Source organism: Theobroma cacao, chromosome 10, assembly GCF_000208745.1.
Source record: "Theobroma cacao cultivar B97-61/B2 chromosome 10, Criollo_cocoa_genome_V2, whole genome shotgun sequence".
Taxonomy (NCBI): Eukaryota; Viridiplantae; Streptophyta; class Magnoliopsida; order Malvales; family Malvaceae; genus Theobroma; species Theobroma cacao.
The window spans coordinates 21,667,942-21,681,128 of record NC_030859.1 but is presented as its reverse complement, the minus strand read 5'-3'; the positions used below and the strand labels follow the sequence as shown (position 1 = coordinate 21,681,128).

At 40.0% G+C, this 13,187-nt stretch overlaps 4 protein-coding genes across 6 annotated transcripts; 3 read left to right on the top strand and 1 right to left on the bottom strand.

Moving 5' to 3' along the window:
• LOC18587533 lies at positions 463-3,461 on the top strand. 2 transcript variants are annotated; one of them, XM_007011355.2, is made up of 4 exons: positions 463-1,228; positions 1,841-1,899; positions 2,349-2,405; positions 3,059-3,461. In XM_007011355.2, the coding sequence occupies exons 1-4, from the start codon at positions 632-634 to the stop codon at positions 3,243-3,245; spliced, it is 900 nt and encodes a 299-aa protein (XP_007011417.2). In that variant the 5' UTR covers positions 463-631; the 3' UTR covers positions 3,246-3,461. The 2 variants fall into 2 exon arrangements, with proteins under 2 accessions (XP_007011417.2, XP_007011416.2); XM_007011354.2 differs by having other exon boundaries at positions 464-1,216.
• LOC18587532 lies at positions 3,584-5,074 on the top strand. Its single transcript, XM_007011353.2, has 2 exons — positions 3,584-4,258; positions 4,431-5,074. The coding sequence occupies exons 1-2, from the start codon at positions 3,808-3,810 to the stop codon at positions 4,949-4,951; spliced, it is 972 nt and encodes a 323-aa protein (XP_007011415.2). The 5' UTR covers positions 3,584-3,807; the 3' UTR covers positions 4,952-5,074.
• LOC18587530 lies at positions 5,526-9,199 on the bottom strand. 2 transcript variants are annotated; one of them, XR_001929809.1, is made up of 6 exons: positions 8,838-9,199; positions 8,152-8,644; positions 7,614-7,953; positions 7,148-7,246; positions 6,908-7,056; positions 5,526-6,425 (listed from the first exon to the last, which is right to left on the bottom strand). XR_001929809.1 is itself a non-coding variant. In XM_007011350.2 (6 exons), the coding sequence occupies exons 1-6, from the start codon at positions 9,172-9,174 to the stop codon at positions 6,211-6,213; spliced, it is 1,605 nt and encodes a 534-aa protein (XP_007011412.2). In that variant the 5' UTR covers positions 9,175-9,199; the 3' UTR covers positions 5,526-6,210. The 2 variants fall into 2 exon arrangements, 1 of the variants encoding a protein (XP_007011412.2); XM_007011350.2 differs by having other exon boundaries at positions 6,908-7,028.
• On the top strand, positions 9,365-12,489 carry LOC18587529 (quinone oxidoreductase-like protein 2 homolog). Its single transcript, XM_007011349.2, has 6 exons — positions 9,365-9,800; positions 9,954-10,062; positions 10,150-10,241; positions 10,358-10,616; positions 11,359-11,502; positions 12,139-12,489. The coding sequence occupies exons 1-6, from the start codon at positions 9,445-9,447 to the stop codon at positions 12,232-12,234; spliced, it is 1,056 nt and encodes a 351-aa protein (XP_007011411.2). The 5' UTR covers positions 9,365-9,444; the 3' UTR covers positions 12,235-12,489.

The following is a 13,187-nucleotide window of genomic DNA, read 5'->3' as shown; positions in this document are numbered from 1 at the left end:
TGACAACCCTAATGCAGCAAAAAAGAGATATAGATTTACTATGCAATGCTCCCCCACTGGAGGACTGGCTTGGGAGTTTCCCAAATGAGCATGGCATCAGAGCATCATCAAATGCATCCGGGTATGAGAGGCTTCAACCTCCAAGCAGAGGTGAGTCAAGCAGTAGAGCTGCTGCTGATAGGCGCCAGAAGCAACCTATGCTGGGTACGGAGATGCCGAAATGGTCGTGGCTCTAATTCTCTAGACTGAATAGAACTGCCTATACATGCATGGCGTAATGCATTAAAAAAGACATGGGATTTTCTTTTATTTTTCTTTTGTTGAAAAAAGGGACATGTTTTATTTTGGTGGTTTTAACTCCTATGGAAACTATAAGACTTGCTATTTTAAAGGCATCTCAGCTCTGTCGTTATCTCCTTTTATATCTTTTTATTATGTATGCGTGTGGTAGAATAAATAAAATGAAAATAGCTTTCTGCGTGGAGATAACTTCAGTAGTTGAAATCTATTGGTGGCTACCGACATACCCGGACTCTGACTTCTCCCTGTATTCTATCTTCCTTCTTATGTAGACGACTAAGAATAAGGTCCTCCAACAGAAGGGGAAGGGACTTCGAGAGAGAAACACGAGATGGTGGTAGTTGCTGCTGCTGCTATTTCCGGCACATCATGTATACAGATAATGATGATACAAGGTGGTGGTGGTTATCCATCCAAATCCATGGAATTGCGATGGATAAGTAGCAGAAGTAGAAGAAAGAACCTAAACCCAAATCCAAATTCAAGGGAGTTTGGCAGCTTAAAGTCGAAAGCTCCGCCCTTAATGATGCCAATTTACATATCAACGGACCCATCCCACATTAATCTCCAACATCTCAGTGAACTTTACAGTAGTTGCAATCACTCCGGCCATCGATTCCCTGAGGTGGACCCCAACACTGGCATAGTTGAAGAAGCCATGGACTTGGACAAGCTCCGACTTGCTCTCTCCCACAGTTGTGTGATCGTCTCAGTCTTCTGCAAACCTCAGCATGTCGATGTCACTAACACCGCCAAGCAAATCCAAAACCAAGAAAACCAGAAGCAAATGAGCAAGGGTTTTGTTGGAGATTTGATGGAGAGTGTGATGCCCGTCACCCCTTCCGACGCCAAGCTTGTGGGCTTTGGCCGTGCTGTTTCTGATTTAGGATTGACTGCATCCATCTACGATGTCATGGTACTTGTCTTGGTATCCTTTTCACCATACAGTGAATTCATTTGTGTACTATTAATATACTGTGGAATTTATGGAGTTGAACAAACCGCTAACTAAGCATCCTTTGATGACCTCTATCTGGTTTACTGCATCTATCTAGAGATCCTGTTAATTTAGAATTTCGTGAGAAGTTGGGGCTGGATGTAAAAATGTTTGATTGAGTTTGGTTTGGTTTTGTCTTCCATGTATCCTGTTTGTACAGTCGATTCTTCTCCTAGTAGGTATGTCCTGCTTTTCTTTGGGTAATGCAAATCCTTAAGAAAAATGAAGAATTTTATATGGGAAATTTAGTTGGTAAACCATCCATAGAAGATGTTTCCTCTTCTTTGTTCCTGATATCCTGGCTCTCTGATCTCTCCCCCTCTTAAACAGACACTCAAATTGCTCGCAGATTTGTTCTGTGATGTAACTCAGCCAGACAACTTGATTAAAATTTAGGATATTTATCTCAAGTTATTGAATGTATTATGGCTTCTGCATCGTATACCCCTCAACTTCTATTAGTATGTTTGTTTCCAATATATTCTTTTATTACATACTTAACTACCCTTTGTATTCATATAATTGTGGTTCAGTGCCTTCCAGGTTAGTCCATCTTTACAAGGAATGGGAATTGGCACGATAATAGTTAAAAGGATTGTAAGGTTTGTCAATCTAAATTTTCTTCTTTTGATGGTGTCAATTATAATTTCTGAAAGTTACACCAGTGTCAAACCAAAAAGAAAAGTTACTAAATTTAAAATCTTTTACCTAGGTTGGCTCGTTATCCAATTTGCTCTAAACATATAAGCAGGCAACTTAAAATCTTGTTCTGAGAGTCAGTTATGCATTGTCAGCTTCTTCTAGAAGTGAGTAACATGTTACATGCTTTAAAATAAAATTTGTGATAGCTGCATAGCTGGTAAATTCTGTTCATTCTAGCATTTCTTCAAGTTTAGTTGTCAAAATTCAAACCACATGCCTAGGAACTGTACAATGGAGAATACATTGCTTGTCGTATCCTTACTCTAAACCGTGGAGTTCATGAAATGTCTACAGGTAACTGCTGAAGTTACATGTGCAATGTTTAATATTTTCCTCCTTTTGCTTCCAGAATGCTCACAAGTAGCGACATTTATGACATAGCTGCCCTTTGTTCCAGGAAGGAGAGGTAATTCTTGTCATTTTGTTAACATTTTGAAACCTCAGTGCTCTGCTCAGTACGTCTCTTTGTTTCATTATTGGGGTTTCTTACCAGGTATTAGTTTTAGCACTGTGCAGCTTCTCTTTCTTGCTTTGAGGCCCAGATTTTATTCTAGGACACCCACAGGCTGGAGAGAAGCTGATTTACTGTTCAACATGTTGCAAAGTCCTTTTAACAAAGGCCATCCGAGTATATTACAGTTAGCCTACAACTTATGGGGAATTACTGTTTCTCTTGAATGTGCTGCATCTTATTGGTTGCATTCTTCTGATATCTAGCTCCATTCTGCTACCTCCTTCCCTAAATGAGAATGAAGAAAATTCTATTAGGACTTTAAATTTGATTAGATAGGCGCTTCATGCTTTCACTCAAGTGTCTACTTTATCTTGTTCAACGATGGCATTGTCTAGACATGTTGCAAATAAACTATGTGGAAATCTGAGAGAATGTTATCAAGATAAAGGTTGGGATCGAAATATGAGGCCATCTATGGCCAGTTCGTTTTGCAGGGCTGCAGATGTTTTCATAGGTCAATGATAAATGTTTTATATTCTTCTGTGACAATAGATGACAAAACCTTTGGTAGGATTTCTAATCATGATCTTTATAGCTTATTTCAGGTTCTTCTTCAAAGCGTGTGGATTCAGAGATGACATTTTGGGCTCTACTACAATGATGTATACAAGGACAGTTTCCACTTCTTTTGAAGGTGACCAGATGGTTACACGGGCTGGTCGGAAACTCTTGTTAGCTCCAACACTCAGAGAGCCATTTGCATCTTCGAAGACAAGTAAACCAGAAAGTTGAACAACATGGTGCCTTACTTGGATGAAATATTGAGAGGACAAAGATAGTATCTATTTGACATAGTGAATTTTCTATGCCCTTGTAACAGCATGCCATTAATTCTCATCCCCTTTCAAGCCTGAAAACAATCTAAGTTTTGTATCAATATTGAACTCAGAAACGCTCTTATTGTGCTATACATATCTGAAAGAAGCTGAAATTATTGACCTTCCTATTCTTTTTCTTCCCTCCTGCTATGAATATTTGCCAGGTTTGATTTTGTGGACTTTTATCTTTCATTTTACTGTCTCAATCTATAGCCTATTTGACAGGCCAAAAAAGTTGCAATCTTATCTAGATTCCTGTTCCTGTCCATCTGGAGGGCACTCCCTTGGAGAAAAGGTTGACAAAAGATTCTAAATGGTGCTTAGGCATAAGAATATCTTCCCATAAAAGTAAAGTAGCCTTCTAAACTATGCAATAAAGCTTAACCCTTTTTGTTCTTGTACGTTACAGCTTTATCAAAACATCCTTGTTAAAGACATATTCTGTCAGCATTTCTATCTTTCTTCACTTGTCTGGTATGGGGAAAATCTGGGTTGAGGTCTGTCTAATTTCTGCTCGAGGGCTCCGGCGTTCGTCCTCTTTTTGGAAGCTACAGTGGTTTGCGGTTGGGTGGATTGATCCCAACAACAAATATTGCACCAGGATTGATGCTTCTGGGAATTCAAATCCAGTATGGAAAACCAAGTTTGCGGCTTTGGTTGATGACTCAAATTTCCAAGATATGATGCTGAACGTTGAAGTGTACAGTAGAGAGCCCATTTTCCTCAGAGAAAGGCTTCAGGGGACTGCAACTGTTGCCTTGAAAGAATTTCTGGCCAAACATAGCAACAACTCCTCCTCTTCAGGGGCAGGAACTGAAAAAGTAGGAAGCTACCAGTTGCGCAAAAGAAATTCCAACAAACCTCAAGGATTTGTTGACATCTCTATCCGTATCTCAGAGGAGAGGGACGAGCCAAGTTCATTCCCAGGTATTTATTATGGCTAATGTATTAAAGTTCCTCTAAGTTGAATTGTTTCAACGCTTGATCTTGAGCTTCGTTCTTGCTAATTCAGAGGGAGTTTGGATCCAAGTTTTCTTGTTCTGCTGGTTTTTATCATGTGATTGTTGAATTAAAAAAAAAAAAAAACTCTGGTTTGCAGGTAATGAGGGAGGGCTTGTTCTCATGGATCATAGGACTAATATTGCATTGCCTACTGAAGGTGGGTCGGGACACACCTACCCAGCAGGGGCAGCACAGCTGCCTCTAGCCCCCCTTCCACGGCCACAGAATCAATTTCAAGCTAACACTCCATACACACATTCAGCGCCACATCCTACAAACTATTACAACTCATCTCTAGGTGATCCCAGTGTTCCATCAGCTTCTGGACCCAGCTATCGTCCACCTAAGACTCCTCCACCCCCACCGCCACCCTCTAATGTTGGTTACATTCCCACTTTCCTCCCAAGAACAGATCATGTAACAGGGACGTATTTGAATATGCCATCTTCTGCGGCTGCACCTGGATCAGGGCCACGACCTGGTTTTGCAATGGGACTAGGAGCAGGAGCACTGGCGGCTGGTGCTGTGATCTTTGGTGATGATTTCATGTCGGGGTTTGATGTTCCTGCAGGCTTACAAGATGCGAGTCTGACCATATCCATGGATCCTCCTTTCTGATAAATCAATGGCTTGCTGCTGCAATGTGTTGTAATTGTAGTAATCACATCAAGAAGCACGCTGTTGAAATTTGTTTGCGAGAATTCATTCAATGAAACCTTGTTCACATAGAGTTTGGTACTAGATAATGGGAAGTTTTATTACTGCCAAGGTTGCAAAAGCTGATATTCTAGGACCAAAAGTTACTGATGTCTAATTTTGAGGTACACCATGTTGCCCATGATCAAATTCAGTTACAAGGAATAACAAGAAGACAGAACATATTAAATAAACTAAATAGTATAAAAAAAGAGCAGATTAATCCCCCACTAGAGCCGAAAGGATGAATCAAGCATAATCTGAGGATTTGCTATGGCTATTGATTTTCACTCTTAACAGCCTGTGATATGAGAAACCAGAAATGCAGGAGGTGAGGGAGGAGAACAATGCTTCCTATTGTTCCTTTCTCTCCAAACATAGTAGATAAATGCAAACGAAGCTAGTTTAAGAAGTTGAAATGCTAGAGATTTGCCAGTCAAATGATTAATTGCTCATTGGAACTCAGAATTTTCATCTCCAATGGATCTATTAATACTAGACATAAAAAATGGCAGACCAGATTTCATAAGAATAAGAACCAAGTAAAAATTATATGATATCTGCAGTCTTCAGAATTGTCACACAGGTAACATGTTGTAGATTGCAAAGAAATCCCCTAATTATATAGGCGTGATAAGTAGTAGCCTATCAAGGATGCATAAACAAGCAATAGAAGAGTGTGTAGGAATGTCAGAATGAAAATGGATGCGTTTATGCCAAGAAACTTGGTCCTGATTATGTCTCAAATATTTCCAAGTCTTGGTAACGGTGAATTGACGACACTTTGATGCCACACAAATAGGGAGTCAGCTTGTTGAAAATCAGGAGAAGGAATCCCATCAGTAGCTGTTTGAATATCTTGGAGAGTTGAGAAACAAGTTTGAGGCCAATGCCTGGAATTGTTTCTGATAACGTTATCTACCCAGGCTTCCTTAGAAAGACCACTAGCTAACATAATGCTGCTGGAATAAAGATGCAAAAGGGGACCTTGAGAGTGCCAGTTGTCAATCCAAAAAATTGTTCTCCTACCATTGTCAATAACATGTTTAATAAGAGGAATAGCAGTAGATCAAAGCTTCTTAGTTTTCCTCCAAATCCAAATGCAAGATTGGGGAAGGGGAATCAACCAGAAATTTCTGCCTTTAACCATAATAACATGTTTAATAAGAGGTGAACAAGTTTCAAGTTATTGCTTGTAGAGAATGCTCCTCTGAACCACCAAATGCTCTTTGCAGAAACTTCTCAACAACTCTAACAAACTCTTCAGCCTTTTCTTCGTGGGGCAAGTGTCCACAATTCTTTATTACTTCAAGCTTAGATTGAGGGATGGCCCGTGAAAGTCTCTTAGCATTCCAAGCAGGAACTATTCGATCAGTGTCACCCGTGACAATCAGAACTGAGTTTCATTGAGACAACAAAAACTAAAACCATTATATTCTGCCTATTCACATCAATAAGGCAACATAGCAGACCAAAAAAGTACTGAAATATATATGAATTGTGATAGGATATAATATTCAGATATTCATATTTAAATACTGAAATAATTAGCAGTAAATGAGAGTAGCATAGCCATTAGACAATAAGATAATAGCTAGACTGATTAAAGTTCTTGGGTCACAAATCTTTCATGGAACATTCTTTCGACTTCTTTATATTTCTCTTTCGTAGGTTCCACATAGCCTTACTAACTGAGGCTTAATTGCCACAATGATTTAATTTGGACTGTTTGTATGGCCACAGTGTTGCTAAAACATGGATTCAACTGTCAGTGCATCCATCAGCACCATTAATAGCACTACTTGGCCATTCAAAGGGGCTTTTCAATTCAACATCTTTCCATTTTAAAACTTATATTATGGGGCAAGAAACTATTACCAGGACAGGAAATTTCGTGAAGTCTTTTTGCCAGTGGTGGCTTCATTTCGGACTTGCCATTTATAAGCATTGCTGCTGTGAATTCTACAAGAGCCCTATCCCAATCCTTAGCTCTCAGTGGCTGCATAGGATACAAATGTTGGTGTAACCTATGAGTTGAAGGTAACAGCATGTAAATACCAGCTAAGCATTCCATTCAGTAGTAAGAATGAAACAATATAAAATATTATTGTAGATTACCTTGATATACCCATCTACGATGTGTTCGTTGACTTGTTTTGAATCGTACCATGCAGTCCTTACAGCAGCAACACCAAATTTATCAATTATCATCCTTACCTGAGAAATAAGGTAGATATTAAGCTTATACTAAAAGCAGCATTGTTAGTGGGATTTATTTACACAACAAAGTCATGAAACAAAAATCATGGTTAAGAGAGAATGGCAAGGCATTTGACAGTTTGTTTGGTAAGCATTGACAAGTTGGGATTTAACTTTCCCATCTATGGCTGGTCAACTTTTATTAGTTAAAAATATTTGTGATTTTTTTGTAGCAAAACCACTTACAACAATTATAAACAAAAGCAGACAACATCAAGGTGGTATGGCACTTGTGGTACTTAAAAAAAATCCAGTTTAGTTGGCAAAGGCCTATAAGTAATTCAAGCTGTTTGTATTGCAAAATCATCCAGAAAGAAGTCAATACCAGCATTACACCCAAGGCAGATCGAAGAATAGAAGAAAGTGCTTTCTTATACAGAGAGTTGAGCACACCTCCCATCCTCTTTATCATTTGCATTATTGCCTCTGTGACATACTTGGTAAACTTGGACAAAATTTCAAAAACCTTAAACAGCGGCTTCCCTAGATTATTTGAGTCTGACCTGTCTCGTTTAGTCTGGTTATTTCTTTCAGAGAGGTCTCCTTCAACAATCTTGGGAATAGCAAGTGGAGCCAATATCGCTGGGGCAACAAAGATCAGAGCAGCAATACGTTCAGGAGCTTCAAAATATGCATCAAGTGCGACAAGAGAACCAGCTGAATGCCTGGCATGCCAATTTTTAAAGAGGTCAAGAGAAGTATCAGTTTTCATGAAAATAGAATTGAACAACAGAAACAATCCCTCCAAGATAATTTATACTAGTATATTTTCAAAGGACACAAGCAAGCATCTAATCCGAAGGAGAGAGGCTTTTGTATGTATCCCTACCAAGCAAGAAAACAAAGCTGAGAAAGATGCATACCCCACCAGAATTGCCTTTTCAGCAGCCAAGAAATCAATGAAGTACAAGGTAGCAAGCACAGAAAACGCCATGGAGTAGGGATTCAGAGGTTTTGCATCACTAATTTTGGTCCCAAAAGTATTGAGTCTTGATGTCAAGCCAAAGGCTGGTCTATCAAAGGCAAGCACTTTGGAGCCTGTGAGGTGTGCCAAGCGCTTCATAACTTTGTTCCATGAGAAAACAGAAGCTCCAAAACCATGTAGCAGAACCAGAGGAAGACCGAGCTTCAAGGATGGGGTTGGGCTCTGGTCCTGGGCATCCTGGCTGTGGCTGAGCAAGGAGTTATCTGAAGAATATGACTGTGCGTCATAAAGCTTGTGATGGATTTCAACCCCTCTAAACTCACAAAAGCAACTGTCTGGATCAGCTAGGAGTTTTGGATCCAACAATTCATCTTGATCAATGCCTGCTATTCTCTTCTTTTGCTGCTTCCTACTGGCGTCCATTAATTCTCCTACGACAACAGACACTATATTAATACTACAACAAACTATGATAAACAACTGTATGGGAGAGAATGGAAATTCTGTAACACTTTATTTGTAAGGATGGATGGGAAGGCTAGTCGAATCAAAACATCAAAGAAAATAGGTGTAAAGAAGAAGAAGCAGCAGCTAAAAAAGGGAAAAGAAAGGATAGAAACGCACCTGCAGGATATTCGGCGCCGGAGCCGGAGCCGGGGAGAGAAAAGGCATGGGTGATAGTTGTTGCAAGAGTTGGACACCTGCGTTCGGAATGGGAATTGGAGGAAGCATACGGATATTCGGCGCCGGAGCCGGAGCCGGAGCCGGAGAGAGGAAAGGCATGGGTGATAGTTGTTGCAAGAGTTGGACACCTGCGTTTGGAATGGGAATTGGAGGAAGCAAACGTTTGACAGCTTTGGTTGTTGCTGCCAATGACAATTCCATTTACTATACTATGCTGAAACTGGAAATGGAACTGAAACACCAATCCTCCTCCACTCATAGCTTTCTCTGGGTTCATCAATCATTCATTCAGACGAGTTCAAATCCAATTTATGTCCGAAATAGAACATTGATGATAACGTGAAGGGAAGAGCAGGTTCTCTTCTGTTCTTTTTTCAGAGACTACAATTAAGCAGTCAACAGTTAAAAAGGTCCTACGCTTTCCACACGACATCGTTTGAAGACGTGTAGTTCTGATTCTGTCGTTAAAAACAGAAGCCAACGAGCCATCAAAGGTGCAACCTTTCCGTGCATTAAAAATTGGGGAGGAAAAGTTAAAAAAAGAAAAATGGAAGCTTTGTTGTGCAGGAGATTGGGTGATCCAGCATCCTCTGCCCCAGACGGCAATAATCCCGAATCGTCGCCCATCGTGGTGAGCAGAAACCATCCGATCCCAGATCTGGACTCTCCAACAGCAGTGAGAGTCAAAGTGAAAGCCACCAGCTTGAACTACGCCAATTACCTGCAGATACTGGGCAAGTACCAGGAGAAGCCTCCCCTCCCTTTCATCCCAGGCTCCGATTATGCTGGCACTGTCGATGCCGTGGGCCCCGCCGTCACCAAGTTCAAGGTGGGGGACCGCGTCTGCTCCTTTGCCTCCTTAGGCTCCTACGCCACCTTCATCGTCCAGGACCAATCCCACCTGTCCGTCCATGCTTATTTTCTCGCTGTATTGTTATTAATATTATTACAATATTCTCATTTCTCATCAATCAATATATTTGAAAAGAAAAAAGTTTTCTTCTCTCATGTCAAAATAGAAGACTGAAGTTATTAATGCTGTTTCTTTTCTCTTAGGTTTGGAGTGCCGAAAGGGTGTGATCTGGTGGCAGCTGCTGCACTCCCTGTTGCCTTTGGGACCTCACATGTAGCCCTTGTTCACAGGGCTAACTTGACCTCTTCTCAGGCAGCTCCTTTAATTTCATTTATTACTTTTCTTTCTAGTGTATGTTTTCAACTCTTTAGTTATAAATATTTCTACTAGTAATTACAGGTATTGCTGGTTCTTGGTGCCGCTGGAGGCGTTGGCGTTGCTGCTGTTCAAATTGGCAAGGTTTGCGGCGCAGTTGTCATTGCTGTTGCTAGGTGCCTCCTTTTTCTTTCCAATTCTTTTCCCAACTACCCATCACTCTACATTCTTTATATTTACTGCTAGCATTGCCCTTCTTATTATTCATGTGAAGTATTGCTATCAATTTCAGGGGGGCTGAAAAGGTGCAGTTTTTGAAGTCCTTGGGTGTTGATCATGTGGTAGACTTGAGTAATCAGCATGTAACCGCAAGTGTCAAGGAGTTCCTCAAGTCAAGGAACCTCAAAGGGGTTGACGTTCTCTATGATCCTGTTGGTGGCAAACTTACAAAGGAGACTATGAAGCTCTTGAATTGGGGTGCTCAAATTCTTGTCATTGGATTTGCCAGTGGAGAAATCCCTGTCATCCCAGCTAATATCACTCTTGTTAAGGTACTTGACCTTTTCTCTTTCTTGTCAAATTGATGCATCACGAACTACACTATGCTACCTTCATTTCCCCTCTAATTTCCTTGTGCTGCTTTAGTTAGCATTGTTTCCCTGTTGGGCTTTTATAATGAGAAGACAGCACTGAATAGACCATCTCACTTAATCATGTGTACATTGGAAAAGAACCAAGGAAGATTGACCTGCTGATATTTATGTGCCTCATGTCACCTTTCCTGATATTACTTTTTGAACTGTATGATATTGTTATATTCATTCCTCTGGCCAAAGATGGTCTTCTTACATATATATATATATATTCAGTTGATGTTATTGAAGATCATAAACAAATAATGTATATAAATAAAATATGCAAATGAGTTGAAATCTGTGGAATTGTGATACCAACTGTGTTTTTGTGTATAACAATATAGGTTTTGGGGCTGTAGTTTGAATATCTGATTAATTTATTGAGGTCTGCACGTAGAGGCTTTCAGTTAGCATGCAAAATAAGTGCCTACCCTCCGGCATAAATGAACGAAAACTTTCTCAAAATATTTATGATAGACAGATAAATAATTTGTACTTGACAGTGTTAACTACAGTTTTAATGTAGCAGAGGTAGGTGGTCAACGTCATGTGATGAAGGTTAGTAGTCAATTTTAATGCTAAACTAGTTAGTACAGTCCACCTACTCATTATTTGTTGCTTGTCTTGAATGGCCTTCTCACGCATCTATCTTGTGCAGAACTGGACTGTGCATGGGCTCTACTGGGGTAGCTACAGAACACATCGACCAGCTGTGCTTGAGGATTCCATCCGGGAGTTACTCTCCTGGGTGGAAAGGGGCTTGATCACCATTCACATTTCTCATATTTACAGCCTATCAGAGGTTAGGAGCTCCCACCAGTCTTCTCATTTTTCCCCTTTTATGATATATCCTTTCATTCTTTGGTTAAATAAAGCTCCAATCCATCAAGGGAAACTATAGGTGAAAGATATTGAGAAGGCATTTGAAAATTGATGTCTTAAACCACAAAGCTCTGACACAAGCAGAGTGGTCCTGCTGAAAGCCAGTTTAGCCTATGCTTAGAATCCAAGCATGGTGCCTGCAGCCTTGTGCCCACCCAAGTATTATTCAATGTATTCATCTCAATAGATTGGCATCCTGACCCTAGAGTTGCTCACTATGGGGCAGACAGATGAATGCCCTTCTAATTTCCCAGGACTATCATAAATCTTACAACTTCATGCAGAAAATCGGCAAATTGATTTTTGGTGAGAATTTGTGACCCCTAGATGCGTAATTTACTTTTGGTCCTAAGTCTTTTACAGGACTCACCGAAAGCCTGTAGTCTGTTATAACATAACTTACGATGGGTGCTGCATGGACAAGAGATTTATTGATTTCTTCGATTTTATATTTACCTTCTCATTTAGGAGATGATATGAAATTTTTACTGTTGTAGGTGTAGTTTCTACTTTCGTATTGGAATATCTGAGCTCATTGATTACTTGTCTTTGACAGGCCAACCGTGCATTCTCCGCAATTAAAGATAGAAAAGCAATTGGGAAAGTGATGATTGCATTTGATGATCTGGGAAGTGCAAGATCAAAGCTTTAAGTGATTAGGATTTAGCTGAAGCAGAAGAATGTTGTCCATTCTCAAGCTCAAAAATCAGAATCCTTTCTTGTTCCAGACACACAAGTATGCAATTGATTTCCAAATAATACAAAAAATGAAAAAAAATAGAGAAGGTAGTAAATTTCCAAGCTTGGCTGTATTAAGTGTTCAAAACTGAATGCATCTATTGTATCATAACAGTTCAATGAGCAGATGCTCTTAGGAGGGTGATAATGAATGGCATTTCTTTGTGTACTTTTAGTTTTGTTATCACCTGTTATAGACTCTACTCTGGAGTACCGCAGGAGAACACTGAACATGTTCAATATTTTTGTCAAACGGTGATTTCTAAGCCTCTATAAATAAAGATGAGGCAAAGTCATGACAGATTTGCCAGTGGTCTTCCTCCAAGAAAGAGGACATCAGATTTAGTCTTTCATGGACAAATAGTCCTCAGTGCCCAAGCAAGATCATACTTTGCTTGTTTAAGATGCACCTAACAGATAAACTTGGCATCTGTTTTCTCGAAGTAGAGTAGTGCTTACAGCACAAACAGACTCTAAAATCTTAGCATGAAAGATCAGACTGCAACCATTATCATCGTTCCTGGCAAGAACCAATTCCAACCAATTCAGGTTATCACCATCTCTCTTGTTTACATATGAACATGGCCACTCATGAAAGCTCTATCAAGTTCCGAGGTACTGAGCAAGTGTCATATTGAACCATATGCCTCGCAGTTGCAGACCGCCAAGGGTGGTACCTCATTCCACAGCATGTTTCCGGAGGAAGTCTGGGCTTCAAGCTATTGGAGAATGTAAGCTACCGTGCAAAATAATCAGTGTTCAAGGGTCAGAGATTATTTGGAGCCAGACCATGAAATAGTAGGAGGTGCCTCCTTGTTCGTTCATAAATATATTTTTCAGTAAATCAATTATTTGATATAAAGCTGC

What these genes read in the sequence shown, in the direction of transcription:
- LOC18587533 (XM_007011355.2), top strand. Translation starts at nt 632, where the DNA reads ATGGTGGTAGTTGCTGCTGCTGCTATTTCCGGCACATCATGTATACAG. An exon ending in ATAGTTAAAAGGATTGTAAG is followed by an intron (nt 1,900 to 2,348) that starts GTTTGTCAATCT and finishes TTTTGCTTCCAG; the next exon opens with AATGCTCACAAGTAGCGACA. An exon ending in CTTTGTTCCAGGAAGGAGAG is followed by an intron (nt 2,406 to 3,058) that starts GTAATTCTTGTC and finishes AGCTTATTTCAG; the next exon opens with GTTCTTCTTCAAAGCGTGTG.
- LOC18587532 (XM_007011353.2), top strand. Translation starts at nt 3,808, where the DNA reads ATGGGGAAAATCTGGGTTGAGGTCTGTCTAATTTCTGCTCGAGGGCTC. An exon ending in CGAGCCAAGTTCATTCCCAG is followed by an intron (nt 4,259 to 4,430) that starts GTATTTATTATG and finishes TCTGGTTTGCAG; the next exon opens with GTAATGAGGGAGGGCTTGTT.
- LOC18587530 (XM_007011350.2), bottom strand. Translation starts at nt 9,174, where the DNA reads ATGAACCCAGAGAAAGCTATGAGTGGAGGAGGATTGGTGTTTCAGTTC. An exon ending in CTGCCTTGGGTGTAATGCTG is followed by an intron (nt 7,247 to 7,613) that starts GTATTGACTTCT and finishes CTTATTTCTCAG; the next exon opens with GTAAGGATGATAATTGATAA. An exon ending in TCACGAAATTTCCTGTCCTG is followed by an intron (nt 6,426 to 6,907) that starts GTAATAGTTTCT and finishes AATGAAACTCAG; the next exon opens with TTCTGATTGTCACGGGTGAC.
- LOC18587529 (XM_007011349.2), top strand. Translation starts at nt 9,445, where the DNA reads ATGGAAGCTTTGTTGTGCAGGAGATTGGGTGATCCAGCATCCTCTGCC. An exon ending in GTCCAGGACCAATCCCACCT is followed by an intron (nt 9,801 to 9,953) that starts GTCCGTCCATGC and finishes CTTTTCTCTTAG; the next exon opens with GTTTGGAGTGCCGAAAGGGT. An exon ending in ATATTTACAGCCTATCAGAG is followed by an intron (nt 11,503 to 12,138) that starts GTTAGGAGCTCC and finishes TGTCTTTGACAG; the next exon opens with GCCAACCGTGCATTCTCCGC.